The 18190-nt window shown below is 36.2% G+C and overlaps 1 protein-coding gene across 6 annotated transcripts in view; it reads right to left on the reverse strand.

The window, feature by feature from the left end:
- Window positions 1-18190, reverse strand: part of GOLGA4 (golgin A4) — a 62740-nt gene that overhangs the window by 17871 nt on the left and 26679 nt on the right. For 5 of the 6 annotated variants that reach the window (XM_035898183.1, XM_035898172.1, XM_035898168.1 and 2 more), the window contains 6 exons: window positions 12810-12988; window positions 11521-11652; window positions 10339-10494; window positions 5209-9470; window positions 4351-4472; window positions 3207-3337 (listed from right to left, as the gene is read on the reverse strand). In XM_035898183.1, the coding sequence (XP_035754076.1) occupies window positions 3207-3337; window positions 4351-4472; window positions 5209-9470; window positions 10339-10494; window positions 11521-11652; window positions 12810-12988 (4982 nt within the window). The remainder of the gene's footprint in view (window positions 1-3206; window positions 3338-4350; window positions 4473-5208; window positions 9471-10338; window positions 10495-11520; window positions 11653-12809; window positions 12989-18190) is intronic. The other variant, XM_035898179.1, reaches the window with a different exon arrangement.

Here is an 18190-nt window from a genome sequence, read left to right on the forward strand (position 1 = left end):
CCTCTAGTTTCACTCATGCTAACACTCAGGGCAGTGAGCTGCCTGCTCTGCTACATAGTAGTACTGCAGATCAAATTACTACAATTAATCAACTGTTACCAAGAACAGAACTGCTGATCAAAATTTTGTTCCATTCAAAATCTCAGGAATACAAACTATAGCAATATAGAATATTAGCTGGAAAAGTGAGTGCAGAACTAGAAAGCTGATCCAGGCTTAACAGATTTAGGGCATGCTGTAGGTAAAAACCTCAATTATTTCCCTGTAAGGCCACTTTTTAACGTGTTCCTTGCACCCTACTTAAGAATAAAACACCCTTCCCATGCAGCCCCTCGGGACAAAAACCACCACCAAAAAGAAATGAAGCAAACACCCCCCAAAAGCTAGTGAATGAGAAGTCACAGAACCCAAGCAACTTTCACAGCCTAGAAATTTTAAGAATATCCATCTTGAATAAAAACCTTGCTCAAACATCACAACCTCCAAACAGTGTTCTTGTTTATTCATTCACGCGATTTTTCTATGCCCTCAAAAATACACCAACAATTAACCTTTTTTAAGATTTTTTTTTTTTTATAGCTATACTCCTCTAGTTAAAAACCCTCAAAACCTCACATACTCAGTTGCTTCTATTTTCCCTTGTTTGTTTTTTTTTTTGGGGGGGGGGGGAGGTTGTTTTGATTTTGGAGGTTTTTTGAAGGTTTTTTTTTTTACATCAAGAATCTAAAAATCTTACAATTTCTAGACTGCTGTTAACTGAAATACATCAAAATTGCACGCACATCATTCTTAGTTAGGTATTATAATTAAAAATTTGAAATCATTAGAGATGTGGGATTCCAACATGCTACAGAATCTGTATTTACAATAAGAACTTATTGTTCTATACAGCTTCTGGCATACTCTGAAAATAAACTGCATGCTATTTTGATTTAATTACAGCTATAGACTAAGACTTCAATAAAGTCATAATTTCCCAAATCTTAACCACAAGGCCTATCCTGTATTCACATGGGAGGCATTACAACAAATGAAAGAATACACACATGAAGTCAGACATTTTATTTTTAGCTCATAGATAGATTTAAAATGAGCTACCTGGAGCAAAACATTCAAATTTTCTCTAATTATATACTTTAGTTGAAGAAAAAAGGCTTAGGCCTCAAATCACAGACTATGTTGATTTACAAGTCCTTTAATTAGAAAGACTTTAATGAAATCTTATGTGATAAAAGTTGCTATGAAAGATAAGAAAACACCAGACAAAGCAAGAGAAGTACCAGGGGAGCACTTCACAAATAGATCACATTAAGTTTAACAAACTGAATGACTCCTGCTCGTCTTTAAGGATATATACTCAAACCAAGTTAGACTAATCTTTAGCATCGCTAACCACGTTTAAAATGCAACAAAGGGCTACAAAGTTATACGAGCAAAAATTCGCTCTTGCAACTGGTATTATTTTTGCTTCATCTTCTTACCATTTATGACAAACCTCTCTGCATAAATGTATCGATGTCAAATTTCTCAAACTTGTCATGAGTTGAGTCAGGTGTAAGTGGGGTAATAACTGGTAACTTTAGGCTAAACTGAGAAAACCTATGCTGATGCATATGTTCCCATTTCTATCAAAGAATTCAATGACTATGGCATACACTGAATTCAACATAAAAATTTCTTATCTTTTGAGAGGCTTACAATCCTTTTTCAGGAAAAAACCTAACACATTCTCTAAACTTTTTTTTTTCCTTCCCTAAAATAACAGAAACAAAACACTCACACATATACCATTACCTAAAAAAGAAACAGGTACTGTGAAATTGAAATATACGGCTTATTGCAGTTCCAGGCAACTGTCATTGCCATCATCAATGAGATGCAAAAAAATAACGGTGTTCATGTCCTCCAATTGCAGAGAAGTCAAATTAGCCTAAACCTTCAAGACTGTACACTGAGTGCAGCATGCATGTTTCTGGCATACGTACAGACCGAACGCATCAGAAAACAGAGGAATTACACCTGTGTGCCTTCAAATCACAGACCATTTTGGGCCTGTAAAGTAAGGACCTGAATGGCAACACACTGCACATTCAGGTAAGAGAAATATAAATCCTCCTCAGAAATGCAGAATTTAGACCTAGGGTACAAAAAACCCAAAACAAACCGACCAACAACCCCAACTGTTTTCTATTATGCAATTTTCTAAATTAGGAAACAAAAAAAGGGAACCCTAAATTTAAAACCCTGCCATCCCCAACCAACTTGCTAGAAGTTCAAAAATCAGAGTGGAACATACCAATGTGCCTAAAAGATTGAAAATTTTAGTATTTAACACTGAGTCATGTTCAGTACATAGTTCTTTGGGCTGGTAACCGAGCACAAACAAACAGAAGTTCACTTACATTTATTACTACTGGCTCTATTCACGGGACATTCTTTTTCATCAAATTATTTGTGCAAACAGGACTAACATAAGCAAAAGTAAAGCCTGCATCCCAGTATGATGTTCAGTCTAGCACTGAAAATCATTTAATCTTTTGTTGCCATACACGTGGGGCCGGGACAATTTACTTGGCTAAAACAGGAGGCATCCTTGGAAGGTAAAGTATCTTTAAACTGAAGTTGGTTTCTAATTTCTGGTTTAGATGTTACTGGAGCAAAACTATGTCTACCTGCAAATATCACGCAGACAAACTGTTCACTTGCAAGTAAAAATGAAAGCTTTACTAGCATAAAAACTGTGCAAACAGACTGCACCCTGCATAGAACAGAACCTTATTTTAAGGTCTATGGTGCCAATCTGGACAGAGCATCAGAGAAAGGAATTAGAGAATGAGCCTGACACATAAACAATGTATTTAAAACTTTAAAAGAAACACACCACCACTCCAGTAAAGCTTAAATTTAACTCACTCACTTTCCTCATTTCAATCTGGAACACAAACTGCTCAAGGACATAAGGACCTAACCGTATAATTTTTATTGAATGATCAGAGCTGGGGCTTAATTTTGGTATTCCTTGGTGTTCATAAAACACAGAAGCAAACATTTTAATTGCAAGCTAGGTCACCACACATATCAAGTGTAATTCAAGCAGTAAGACCTTTACTAGAAAGAATTATAGTTTTTCTGTCTAGTTGTGCGATGAAAAAAGGGGAAGAGTTATCTTGAAATGTATGTAGTCATATCACTTTTCAGAAAGATACCTCAAGGATTTCTTCGTATTTTTCCACAGTTCTTTTTAGATCATCCTCTTTTTCAGCAATTTTTTTATGCAACTGTGTTGTCTCTATGTGATGATTTTCTATCAATTCTGTTTCTACCTCCTGGGCTTTACCTATAAAAAAAAAGGCAGGCAATACAAAAAAAAAAGCATAATAATTTTGTTAAATTATATCACAACAGTATTAAAAACAGCTTAAAGACAACTGTGAAAGGCATCTATAAGGAAAACTTGCCAAGAAAATTAATTTTTCCACACTGTCAATGTTAATTATGTCACTTGATCTTAATATGAATCAAATTTGTTGCCTGCAGTTTGGTATCCGGAGCATTTTTTTCTACCTGATGCTAGAATTTTCCCTAAAAGTTAAGATCACAACCAATATTTATCAAGTAATTCTATATACAGAGAGGCAATTGAAACATCTGCAAATCTTCAGAAATTCCTCACTGGTAGGGGTACTTCCAGTAACTGCGGAGGCAAAAGATACTTTCTGCTCTCTTCTCCAATTTCCAACTTACACTATGGTGGCAAAAGATGGACAGAGAAGAGAAGCTGAAACATAGCTATCAGACATCATATCCAGTTGGTACCTGTTAGTGGTTACAGTGAATGAAGTTTGCAAGACGCAGCTAAAAAAATGCAATTCTGATTCCCAGATGGATCTAAGTTTCTCTAAAAGGCACCCTTCAGTGCCATGTATTCAACAATGGTGCATTAAAGGTTTGTACTGCTGAAGCAAAGGAGTACTACAATGAAAACTTACCAATGTGCTTTCACCTCTAAAACCTTAACTTTTTTTTTTCCCCCTCCACATATGATAAAAAGAAACCTATGGCTACCATGGGTAACTCTTGCCATGACAGATGCATACAGACAGCGCTAGATCAAAGACCCATCCTGCAGGGTATAGAAGAACAGCTACATGCGCATTTTCCTAATTGTGCTAAAATTCACATTCATGTTATTTCCTGAGCAAGAGAAGTTCTTTCCCCAAGTTCTTCAGGCAGTCATAAAACACGTGCTGTCTTTACCAGAATCCCAGGTAAAACTCCTTCACCAAAACAACTGAATATTTGGGTTTGTGGCTGTTTTACTGGTTACAGTTATATTAGTATTTTACTTACTGATAGTCTCTTTTACTGCTGTTTCCAATTCTCTTTCTTTTTGAGCCAGCTGAGTATTGAACTCTCTCATTAACTGCTTTAAGGTGGAGTTGTGCTTTAACTCAAGGTCTTCTTGTTCACATCTGTACAAAAATGTCAAAAAATACAGTGAGGAAATACAAAGTTTAAAGAGAGTGGGATAACAGTTTAGCAAGGTAGGACATCTGGGAATTTCTCCAAAACTATTTCAGAATGGAATGGTTTTGAATTATATTAATTCTGTGAGATTCAGGGAGGCATTTTGTTTCCTTCCTATTGAATTCACTTAGTAAGCATAGGTGTTTCATTTAAAAAAACAATCCAGAATTGAACCCTTCCAAAAGATAGGGGGTTTTTGCTGAGGAAGATGAAGAATTAGAAGTGAACTATGAGCTGCATAAAAGCAGAATTTTTAGTTGCTTGAGAAACCATTAGAGTCCTGAGCAGTATATCACATTTCTGTACAGTACATACAAACAATTCTTGATATCACCTAAACTTGTAGTGCTCAGTACTAAGTTTTAATAAACTTTGTTTCCTGTTTGAGCAAAATAGAACTATACTTTATATTCTAGCAATGCTGAAAATGACCATCACTACAACAAATCGAAAGTGGTTACTTTTCAAACTGATGACTCAAATAGTGGTTTATGTGTTCATGAAGTGCTACTTTCAAGTAGCTCTTTTCTTGCTGTTTCTCTAAATCTATTTAGAAAAATGACAGAAAAATACCAGTCATTTCATTATTACTAATTGAGCTCTAAATAAGGTATTCTTGAGGTTTTAGTGGTTAAAGATAAAGCATAGAAACAGTAACAAGACCAGGAACAAAGAATTTACCTGATTTTCTGCTCCATTTCTTCTAAGGACTCCTTCTTTTCTGTACGTAAGTCTTTTTGAAGATTATTCACTTCTTTGCGTAGTTTCTGTTTCTCCCTTTCAGTCTCTTCCAGTTTAGTCTGCAATTCCTTCTGCTGGTTCTGCATATCACCTAGCAACTTCTGCAGCTCCGAACCAGATTTAGCCTTTTCTTCAGCATTTTCCTCAAAAGCTTTCAGACTGTCATTTCTTTCATCCAACTGTTGCTGTAAGCTTTTTAGCTTTTCTTCATATCTTAAACTCACATCTTCCATCTCAACCTTATGTGCTTCACTTTCCTTCACTAAATTATTTTCCAACTCTTCTATCTTCTGTTCTAAAGATTGACTGACTGCCTCCTTTTCCTGCAATTTTTTCTGGATATCTCCAATTACATTCTCCATATCGAGATGGTTTTGTTCTTTAGCTTTTAATTCTTCCCTACTACTTGCTAAATCACCACCACAACGAGCATGCTCATCCACTAACAATGAGTATTTTTTGGTTTGCTCCTCAAGTTCTTTTCTGAGGCTTTCAGTCCTACTCTGCTCCTCCTGATGGATCTTCTCAACACATTCTAATTTTTTAAGGAGTTCTTCCTGTTTGTTTTGCAGTTCTAGACGAGACTCATTGCTCTCATGTTGTTCCTTTTCATACTTCTGCAACAATTCATCTTTTTCAGTTAAGCCCTTCTCTAACACATGTATTTTCTCTGCAAATGTCTGTTGGACACTCTCAAGCATGTCCTTTTTTTCTTGTTCTACAGCAGCTTTTACACTCTCTACTTTTTGCAGCATTTCTTTCTCTAATTCTGTGGGATCTCTTGTTGACTTAATTTTTTCTTCTAAGGACTCAATTTTGGCCTCTCTCTCCTGCACTTTTTGTTCCAAGTCTCTTAACTGATTTTCTCTATCCTGCTTAAACTGCTGTTCCTTTTCTTCCATTTGAGACATCAATTGCTTTTTAATAGAACCGATTTTCTGCTCTGCCTTCTTTTTCAGGTCTGCCAGCTTAGTGCTGTTCTCTGAATTCAGCCTCTCTTCTAATTCTTTCAGTTCTTCCTCTTTGCTTTTAAGTATCGCTGACTTCAGTTGATCAAATTCCCTCTCCTTTGCTTCAAATTCAGCTGTCAGTGAACCTATTTGCTTCTCAAGATTAAGCACTTTTTCTTCAGCCTCCTTAAATCTATTGTCCTTTTCAAAAGCCACCTTCTCTGCCTGCTGGAGTTGCCAAGCTATCTCTTTTTGCTCTGTGTCCTTTTGTTCAGTATACTTTTTAAGTTCCTCCATCAAGGAATCATTTTCTGAAGTTTTCTGCTTAATGTGTTCTTCTAGTTCAGCAATTCTTGCTGCTTGGGTTTTCAACTTTGCAGTTAATTCACTTTCTTGCTTTTCCCTCCTGTTTTGCTTTTGTTCCAATTCACTTTTTAAACTATCAAGATTCTTGCTTTGTTTAGCCAGCTGCTCTTTAAGTTTATTTAGCTCTTCATCTTTTTTATTGGCTTCAGTATTGCTTAATTCAAGTTTGCTCTGCAAATCTTTAATAGTGTCATGATTTTGTGTAATCCTGGTTTGTGCTTTCATCTTCCACTCTGACAGCTTGGCCGTGCAATGATCTACCTGCTCAAGAGCTGATGCTTTTTCTTGACTCAGCGTCTCAACTCTGGACGATAACTCCTGTAACTGGTTTAACAACTGCAACCGATCCTCTTGATGTTGCTTGCTCAACAGAGACATGGCTGCTTCCTTCTCTGTTAAACTTACCATGCTTTCAAGTCTAATGTTAAGGTCATTAATTGTTATGTTGAGAGCAGAGATCTCAGATTCTTTTTCCTGGAGTTCCTCCCTCATTGAGGTGACAGCATTGATATTTTCAGATAACTCTTTCCTCAGCTGTGTTATGCAAGTTTCTTTTTCTGATGCTGCTTGCTGCTGATGCCCTCCCTCCTTTTGCAATTGTTCCTTTTCTGTTACAAGTCCTTCAATGTCAGCTCTCATGGACAAAATTAAATTGTCCTTCTCTTGCAGCTCTTGCATTGACTTTTGCAAAGAAGTACTTGCAGCAGAATGATGCTCTGTTACTTCTCTAAGTTGAGCTTCTAGTTCAGGAATCTTACTCATTTTAATGAATACAGCTGCTTTAACTCTTGCAGTTTGGCGCTCACAATCTGCAATTTTGCGTGTCACTAAGCCGATTTTTTCATTACATTTTTCAATTAATTCATTGCTTTTTGTTTGCAATAAGGCTTCAGCATTCTTCCAATAAGCACCTAATTGGGTGGCAAGTTCTCCTGACCGCCTTTTAAACTCAGTTTCTTTTAGCTGAATTGCCTCTATTTTTTTCTCATAATTTTCATGATCTTTATACTGAGAAGACTGCACAGTTTGGAGTTTCTCTTCAAGTGTTTTCAGTGTATCAGCCATCTCGGTAATTTTGGCTTTGTCCTTTTCTTCAACTGCTTTCTGTTTACTGAGCTGTTCCTGAAGTCCTGACTGCTCTTTCAGGGACTGATCAAGATCACTTTCCAATTTCTTCAACTGTGTTTTCAGGTTGCTTTCCGTTTCTGACAATGCATTCACCTCAGCCACTGACTGCCTCAGTTGCTCTTGCAATTCCTTCAGGGACTCCTCCCTTTTCACCTGTTCTTCCTTCAGCCGGGTTATTTCTGTCCTGGAGCCCTCCTTCTCAGCACTGACAGTAGCAAGTTTCAATTTCAGTTCTCCAACTTCCTGCTCTTTCTCTTGCAGTTCCATTTCGTGTTTTTCCTGGAGTTCTTCAACGTGCTGATTGAGTTTCTTTTCCCAACTCTGGGTAATTTCTTCCAATTCCCTCCTATGAGTCTCAGCAAGACTCTCTAGTTGCTCTTTCTGATTAGATTCCAGTTTTGACACAGCATCATTGATTCCGGCTGAGCTGGCATGTGCCATTTCCAATATTTTAGCATTGAATTCGCTCTCTTTCTGACTGAATTCCACCTGCTTGTTTTCAAGCTCTTTTTTTAATTTAGCTTCCTGCTCAGCAAGTTTCTTTTTGAAAGTTTCCTGCATATCTTTTGATTTCTGTTTAATTTTCTCCATTTTGTTCTCGTGACGTTTCATTTTACTTTCATATTCTCCCTGTAAAGCACTAACTCTCTCCTCTGCAGTGAACAGTTTCTGTTTAAGCTCTTCCACTTGCTTGCTCTGTAACTTCTTCATGTGTTCAATTTCATTTTCCTTCTCAGTTAGACTTTTCTTTGTCTCATCAGCCTCTCTTTGTAGATCCTTCAGTTGACATTCATATTGCTGTGTTAGAGAGGTTACTTTTTGTGTATTTTCATTGCTTTGCTCTTGCAAATGCTGCTTCAGATCATGTACCTGAGAGATGTATGCCTCTAACTCATTCTTGACTTCATTCAGCTGGGATTCAGTTCTTTCTAGCTGCTCACTGAGCTGGAACTTTTCACTTTCAAGATCTGTCAGCTTTTGCTGCAGCTTTGCTAATTCCTCTTCATAAATCTTTGCCTGCTCACTGGAAGTACTCCGATGAGACTCTGAAAGCTCCTCTAGCTTTGCAGACACCTGGGCAAGTTCAGCTTCAGATCTTTCTGCAGATTCTTTTAGTTTCTGTTCATGTGCTTTTAGTTCCTCCAGATGTCTGTCCTTCTCCTCCAGTGATTGCTCAAGTTTGTTCAGTTCTTCTTTGAGTACCTTCTCAACACCTTGAATAGACATTTCGTGCTCTTTTAACATCTTGTCAACCTCTTCGCTGTGCTGTTTCCTCTCTTCTTCCAACTTTCCTTCCAAATCTTGCTTTGCTTCACACAGTTTACTATTCAATTCTGAGAGCTCTTGTTCTAAATCATGACGTATTTTTAGGGCTTCTGATAGCTCAGAAGACAGTGCTTCTAATTCTGTTTGTTTCACATCAAGTTTTTCTAACGTTTTTTCATTCATCTCTTCTATGTGTGCACGGAAAACTGTTTCTTTCTCTTTCAAAATTGTATCTATCTCTTGTTCTTGTTTCTCTCTCATTTTTTCTATTTCAGCTACTTGTTGTTCCTTTAAGATTTGAAGTTTTTCTGTCCAAAGCTTTTCCTGCTGCTGTTTCATGTTCTCCAATTCTTTCTTGTGTTTTTCAACTATATCACTGATTTCCTTATTGTGCTGCTTTTTTTCAGACTCCATCAGAGTACTTAATTCCTCTGACTGCTTTCTGTCATCTTGCGAATACTTTGCAAGAGAGCTTTCCAGTTCAAGAATCCGCTGTTAGAGAATACAGTTTTAAAAGAATATGAATATTCAAAAGGTAACAAGTTGATCAAATTTCAAAAAATCTTACCAGGTTCACATAACTGCAAGTCACTTTTTCCATTATTTTTAGCGAATATCAACTTTTTATATAAGCCTTTCATTCATCTAGTTTGTTCTCATCCTTGCTTCCATTACGGCAAGCTAGTTATTTAATAAGTTTTTTTCTACTTCACTGCAGTGAAAATAGAAAAACTGAAAACTTGGAAACAATTTAACTAATTAAAATAATTCACATTATATTTATGAGAGATGTGTTCACATTTTCTTATTAAGCTAAGGTTCTAATACATAGGATGAAAGATATCAGGAGTCTAAACAAGTATTATAGAGCTTTGTACATATCTACTGATTCATCTTAATTCCACCTCTCATGGAAATGCTGCTGTAAAGTTAAAATGCTTCTAGAGGCAAAACTTAGCCATCACATAAAGCAAAGGACACTTCAAAAATTCAAGCCATTTTTTTACTTACTCAAGTATCCTTCTAAGTGTGTGTATGGTAACAATATCCAGAAGTTAAACAGTTTAGAGTTTAACTCTCCTGTACAACATACATAAAAACAATGTAGATGTATACAAATTAATGTCCCATGCCATGATATAAAGTTAATGTATTTCTGTATTTTGCTATCTAATCTTGTAAAAACCTAGGGGCTGCAGCATACCATGGCAATACATTAAATTTCAGTCACTACAAGAAGCATTGTGCGATTAAAACAACCCAATCACAATAAACCCACAGTATTTGTAAACCTGTCACGGTTAAATGTATACTGAAAGGAATTCTTGTAAACATTTCCCCTTTTGGAATCTTTACTCACAGTTCTAAAAGTCTCTACTTCTTGATGCATCTTCTGAACTTTCTTGTCGCACTCTGACTGTATCGCTTTCTTCTGCAGCTCTAATTCTTCTAAGGCTAGGGATTCTTGCTGCTCTTGTTCTTGAAGGGTTTTTAAACACTCGCTCTGATTTTTTTCCTGTATCAAAAATTATGATTAAAACAATAAACTACAAATATAGTGATCACACCTTCAAAAACAGTATAATGGGATATTTACAAACCAGTTAATAGGAGTCACACACTAATCACCTGTATTTTGTCCACACACACAGAGGTTCTATTTTATCTGTAAAACCAAAATTGTTATAAATCACTTCCATTTTCTTCTCTAGGGAACTATTTGTCTTCTAATTCTCTCTGTGTGAAAAACACAATGCAATCCAGCCTTTCATTTTGGTTTGTTTACCATGATTAATTGAGAGGAATAAAGGTCTGTCCTCACTTGATTCCACTGTTAATGTATTTTTAAGCTTCTATTCCTTATAATTAAAAAAAACAAACAAAACCCCCACAAAACCAAACAAAACCTGAGAAACAGGTAGAAAAATACAGTCAGGAAAAGACTGTCAAAGTCCATCAGTCCTAGTCACCATCCATCATGGAGAAGCACAAAAGAGAATATACTATTTGTTAGGTAAAATTACGTGATGATCTAAAGTGAATTACAGCTTATGAAAAAGAGCAAAGAATCCTAATGATTCCTCCCAGCCTGACCTAGAAGAAAATTCTTTTCTGAGGTCAAGCACTATGAATACTTAAGCCTGTTCACACAACACAACCAGACATAATGATACCAACACTTTTCAAATAACAGCCTCATTCTTTGTACCTCTTTTACTCTTGTTGCTGTGGCTAACTGTCAATGATCCAAAGGAAGAAATTAAAAAAAACAAGTCTAACAAAAAGAGTTTTCAAAAAAGGAAGTCTTTCCCACAAGATGCAGCTGTTAGTGAGCAGTGGTAGTGATTAATTATCATTATTCAGTCTGGATCATTGCAGCTGCTTTCCTTTCATATTGCTGAAGTCTCTGACCTCTCTGACTTTTGGAGGACATATATTTGAGTGCAGAAGGACTCTCACTGCAGAATAGGGTCAAATTAAAACTTCTAGTCTCACCTCACACTTAGAGAAATGTCTTTCTGCACATTTTAGGGATACTTACAAGAGCTGCCTTCATCTTCTCCTGGAACGCCTTTTCTTGGGCCTCTAATCTCTCATTTAGCTCCTGATCTTTGGTAGCTATTTCTTTTTTATGGAATTTTTCTAGTTCAGCAACACGCTCCTCTGAAGACTTCTGTGAAAAAAGTCAGAAAAAAAATAATTTCAAAATACGAAATAACAAAACACCTTGTATTATTTCTTAATAAGAAAAGCAGTTTAACAGAGAGAGGAAACCAGAACCATCTCTTTGCTCCCTTTGAATAAGTAACACTCACTTGGAGCACTTAATATTAAGCCCTGGCAGTCCTTATTTTCAAGCTTGAAGTTATCCATCTTCCTTCCTAAGTCTTTCACAGTTCTACTAAAAGAAACACCACATTTTCTAAAGACTCTTCTATTACCAGGGTGAACTTAGTGTTTTCAGTTTCAGTTCAAATGTGATAATAAATTAGAAAAGGGACTTCTGTCTGTAGCTTTCACTGTATTCTGTAAATTCATGAGCCAGAAAGTAAAGCGGTGATACTCTATGTAGACAGCTATCTACAACATACATACGTACATGCTGGATTTGATAATAACGTAATGCCAGTCAGTCATCCCCCTAAAGCATCAGTGTATTTATTTTCTTAGAAAAATTACTAACATTACAAATGTCAACACGAGAACTGCAATAAAGCTTTGCCAGGCATGTGCAGTACTCCTGCAAACAAATGTCAACACGAGAACTGCAATTTAAAGGTGTTCAAATTTAAAGCTTTGCCAGGCATGTGCAGTACTCCTGCAATTCCTACCTGAATATGCCAGATGAAGCAAATGTTAGCAATTCTTAACTAGCAAACAGCTCGGCAACCAGTTCTTAAACGTTTACACATACTGGGCTAGGATAATAATTAGAAGTACTTAGTATTAAAACCCAAAATCCTGGTGGAGATGTGTGAGCTGACTGCCATTAATTTCTTCTTCTTGACTCCCTTTAAAGTCTCAAGTATACTTCTAGTAAATAATTGTATTAAATACTGTGAAACAAAGAGTAATAAATAATGTTCATTTTTACATGCCTCTAACATACCAATTTTAAACTGTCAGAGAAAAAAAAAATCTATACGGGGAGTTTTCTATCTTGTCTTAAGTAGATCTTTAATCCCAGAAATTGTTTTTTATAGAATTTATTAAATAGCAAAAATTCTATAACGAAGTTCTGATATACTAATGTATTTTACAATTATAGTTTAACTGTAATTGAATTATTAGATTAAAAGCCAATAACACAGGGTGAGTTTCAGTTTTTACCTTCATAATCTCAACCACCTCTTGTTTCACTCTTGTTAACTCCCGTTGAAGATTTACCCTCTCTTCCTCACTTGCCTTTTCTACTGCTTTGATTTTTTCATCCATTTCTGCCTGCAACTTTTTCCGGGCTTCCTCTGTCTTTTGGGCAATACTCAGAGCCCTCTCAAGCTCTTCAAAAGCTGCAAAGAAAAAAAAAAATTATATTATAGTCAAGAAATAGCTATGTACCTTGATAGAAGAGCAGAATTATAAGTAACTGTAAATTACAAGTAACAGAAGAATGAACTTAGGAATCCATCAAGAATTCGCATGGGTTTAATATCTAGAAAGGAAAGAGAACTGACAAATAGTTGTGAATGCATTCTGTAGCTTCTATTTCTTCCTCTAAAATCACCATAAAATACATAAACCATATAAAAAAACTATGGCTCCTCTTCTGGCTATAAGTGCTGAATAACTTTGCAGACGAGGAAAAAAAGCTGCATGAAGAAAAGGCAATTCACAAGTTGTTCTTCCACTAAAATAAGGAGATGGAAGCAGAAACCAGGAATGATTGCTATGCAAGTAATTTTTTACTGACTCATGAAAGAGCTCTTCCTGAACACTGAAGTATAATACCAGGCACTTTATTTACCTAAAAGTAGTTAATTTCAAACTGTACAACTTATATAATATTCTCTTTAAACTGTGGGTTTTGTGGAGTCCATACGAGTAGTTCATTTCAAACTGTACAACTTAGATAATCTCTTTAAACTGTGGGTTTTGTGGAGTCCATACAGACGGCTTTGCTGATTTTATTACTTCACTATTTACTTTTAATGTAAACTACTATCAGTGCAATTCAGAGACACTGGGAAAATGCTTGTGAGTTATGAACTGTCCTGTGCTTCTACACTTCACAAAAAAAAAAAAAAGTAAGAACCTCCCCCCTAAGATGTGATCCCAGAAAACTTGAATATCTAGAAGATGTTTCAAAAGAACACTCAAGCTGCAGTGATGAAATTTATTTGCATTTGCATAAGATGCACAAGTCTGCTGAAATACATTTTAATTTACAAATTGGAAGAAGTAATTCCACAGCTTCTTCCCATGCTAAGGAGAAGTATTCTAACTAATTTGTTCACTTCATAAATGACCATTTAGATATAAAAAGAAAGCAAGTAAATTCCCGTGTTGTGAGCTGGGTGGTGGTGGTTGTTGTTGTTATTATTGTTATTCAATATCAGTATCAGAGTTCCTCACTGAAACTGATGGCAGAATCTCTACAGAATTACACAAGACTAGAATTTGATCCCTATTAGGGAAATCTCTTTACCTGAATAGATCATGAATGTGGAAAACCCCTGCTGCATATCAAAGGAAAATTCAGTCTCAGAACAGTGTACTGTATGGTTAATTTTTTGTATTTTTTGCAAATTTGCGATTTTTGGCAATACACCACACTAAAATTCAAAATTACAGTGCCAATATCAAGGCTGTAACTTATCAGAGCACAAAACCCCGAAAAGTGTATTATTCTACTATGCCCTGGACTATTGGGATACTATTCTGGGTCCAGACAGAACAAAATTTTTTGAAGTGTTACTTAGTATGCTAAGCTTTCTTCCACTTAGTTCTATTCCCAAAAGAAAATCAAAATAAACACACACATCTAGTTTCCTTGATTTGCCATTACTTAGGCATTCACAGCAGTTCTTGTAATCCTTAGTTTTTTTCAAACTATCTTTAATAAAATTCAGGCACAAGTTTGAGAAGTGAATAATAATTTCCATTTCACATCTTCTGATAGCATTCAAAACTGAAGCTTTTAACCACAATCTATACTTTTGAGGCAATGCTGCAAATATGTTTTCAAGTAACTTAACTCCATAAAATTGCATTCACACAAATTCTGACCTTTTCCAGAATGTTGTTCTGCTTTCTGAGGAAGCCTTTCTCTGATTACTCACAACAATGATCATGTTTTAGGGCAAAACAGGGTTGTTATTGACCCTGGCAATAGCAAAGCACATCACTGTATCCACTTGTTCACTCCCAGTTCTATTTAAATAATAAATACTAAAACTCATTACAAAACATTAAGAGCACTAGAGTTTATTTCAAACAGCAAAATGCTCTAACACATAACGCAAGCATGCACGAGGCATATAGCTCCTTATTTTCCAAGCACAGTTCTTCAGAGTCCCCATCAAGGCATTTACCACCTGGGATCCGCAGGACTCAAATCCTCCCCCCTCACTACCCTGGGCACAACTCTGTTACTAACACAGCCTGCAAAAGTGCATTTGGAGAATGGCACCAGCCTCCCTGATGCTCTACTCTGCCCTAACAAAAGCACACACAGCCAGCAAAACTGGCAAGTCCTTCAGTATTAAAGCATCATAAATGGCTTTAAAAAAACCCCAAAACCCACCCTACAGACCTTTACAAAGTATAGCTTGAAAATAAAGCCTGCAAGTAAAAAAATTAAGTTATTTCACTTCGTACACTTTTTCTGATTGTTGTTCTGAGCAACATGTATTTTCATTTGAGAAACCTGTTACTTCTGCAAAGGAAAGAGAATGCATTTGCCATAGCCCACAAATCCGCCAAAGAGAAGATCCAGGTTCACACTAGGATTGACTACTGGTATGTAACAGCTGAGCAACATGCAGTATGACAGCTGCATCACCGTCATCGCAAGCAGGATGCTAATACAAAAGCTAGACAAAAGCTGATGGATAAAATGCCAAGGGGGTACAGAAGCACAAAGAAGCAACACTTCACAGAAACACACTCAGCTCTCAAAGTTAAATTATATGCATCTCAGGCACTTTTAGCACTTAAGCAAAACAGAACATTTTTATTCAAAGTAGTTAATTCTAGTGTAGCATGACACAACCAACATTCAACCAACAGCAGAGGGCTAAACTATCATCAAATAGACAGAACATGGTCTAAATTTAATTTCCTTTTTTTTAAAAAAAAAAAATCTATAGGAGTTTCTATTTCTACTGTGGATAAAAGCCTGGAATAAAAGTCCGTGTTTTTATCCAAATATATCTATTCTGAATGCAAAGAGTAAAGGCACTGCCCGTGTTCTTCCACAACCAGCACAGGTTGAGGGAAGACCTTTTAACCAAGGTACTGGTTAAATGAAGTCTCACAAAGGCACAGGGGCAAATCAGAAACAGTAACAAGCACACCAACAGAGTCTCAGGTGAGTCTTGCAAAATCCCATTCCTGTGACCAAGACAGATGAACTGGAAACATTCTTGTGCAGTATATAAATCAGACAAAAAGAACCTGCATAGCATTTCAAAAGTGCAAGGTTGCAAAACTGATGTATATGAAACGTGTGCTAGAGAGCTGACTGCTTGACATACGCTACTTGCAAGTACCAGTCTCTGCTCCCTTCGCCTTGCCTCTCCTACCCAGCGTAACACCCGTCCCTACCGCGAAGACCTCTTGCTTACTCTCCCAGTGCTGCAGTCGTGTTATCTTCAACTATAGTGCCATCTACTGCTGAAAATTGAGAAGAAAGCACTAAGCAGGATGGCAAAGGAGGGATTTACACGTTTTCTTACTGAAGGCTGAGAGCAGGCATCTTGTCAAAAGTTTAAGAAACAAAGGCTGACGTCATTTGCTATAGTTGATTTGTGCACTTAGGCAGGATTTTAAATGCACAGTCCAAGCTTTTTGTTTCTCTGTAGAAAGGTGCAAAGCATACATTAATTAAGTTTGCAAAAGAAATGTCACCTACAAAGAATGGCAAAATAAAGCAAAATTAATTTGCTTTCTAAAGACCTTTTTTCTCTTTACTCTACAGCATATAAGTCAATAATCAGCATCCTGAGAAGTCAGAAAGGACTTAAACCAAGTAGTCTCAGGAGAAACAAACTTCAGTTTACCAGTAAATTTACAAATACCATAAACAGCTTTGTTGAAGTAAAATATAAATATTCTATGTACATTGCAAAGCCTTAAAAAAAGATCAGTTGCAGTTACTTCAAGTAAAAGTGCCTGAGAAGCACAGAATTTACTTTTTACAGCCCAGCTCAAGCACCCAATGTGTGATGTAAGAAAAAAGAGCCCTTACCCCAGTCCTGTTCATACAAGGCTTGGGAAAGGCACCATGATTCACTTATTGGCATGTGTGGATGCACAAAAACAAGATGCTCTGTGAGATTTCAACATAATGTACCTCTAACTACAAAAAAGAATTAACTTCAACTGGGGAGACCAAGTTACAGTTTACACAACACACACAAAGTAAGCATACATATCTTTTCACTATTTCAGTACACAAAAATGCATTAACATTAAATCAAACACTGAGGCATTTCACTAAAGTCACTGAATTACAAAGAAAAAAGCCAGACACAACTCTAGGCAAGTTAAAAACATGAAGTGGAAAAATATACCACTTTTTAGCCTACATATAGCACAATGAAAGTAAATTCCAAGTATGAAGTGCATTGTGCTTATCCTTATTTTGCTATTACATAAATGAAATTAACATTTCTGCAAATACAATACTGCATTAATTCAATTCTTCAGTAAATCATGACGTAGAAAAAGAGAAGTCTAGAATTTAAAAGTAATCTCATATTAACTATCCAAGAAACAGAATTTTAAAACATGTTGACCTCAAATACACGCAACTGCTAAATTCTTAAAACTGGCACAACTCAAAGGTTGTGATCTAGAAGTAATTTCAGGCCCTCCCTGGTGGTTCTCTCAAATGCCTGAACAATTTAGTTCAACTGTGTTGAACTACAACTTCCATTGTATGTCACAACATTTTTAGAATGCATAAAGCCAAGGAAGCAAGAGGAAAACCTAATAACGGTCACCTTACAATTTTGCCTATCTTAGAAACAGCATTAACTGATTTTCCAAGGGTTCCAACATTTATATATGCACGCTTAACAGACTACAAAAATAAATGCACTCAAAGGTAAAGTGCATGTTTATGCACCGTAAAAGTTACCAGAAGTACTTTAAAATTTTATTTTAAAGAGAGCATATTTAACACACAAATCTCTCCCTAGAAAAGCACAGTGTACTCAACACATTATTCATAACTGAAATTACTTCTCACTACAATAAAGTTTTCCAGGTATCCAGAGCATCACCTCTAACCCATTTTCAGCTTCTGGATACACAAACCTGAGGAAATGACTGTATTAACCGGAGCATGTAGATATTAATTCATAATTAAGAGGTTTCTACTGCTTCAAAAAATGCTGTGTTTCAAGCAACTATGACAGTGACTTCATATCTGCAGAAGTATTAAAATATTCTTCAGCTTTTTTTTTCCTCATTAAGAAAAGCTTCCTAATCTCCAAGAAATGAACAAAATCCAACTTCAGCAGGGCCGACTGACTTCTGGACTATGA

The sequence above is a fragment of the Egretta garzetta genome, unplaced genomic scaffold, assembly GCF_000687185.1.
Source record: "Egretta garzetta isolate BGI_Z169 unplaced genomic scaffold, ASM68718v1 scaffold670, whole genome shotgun sequence".
NCBI lineage: Eukaryota > Metazoa > Chordata > Aves > Pelecaniformes > Ardeidae > Egretta > Egretta garzetta.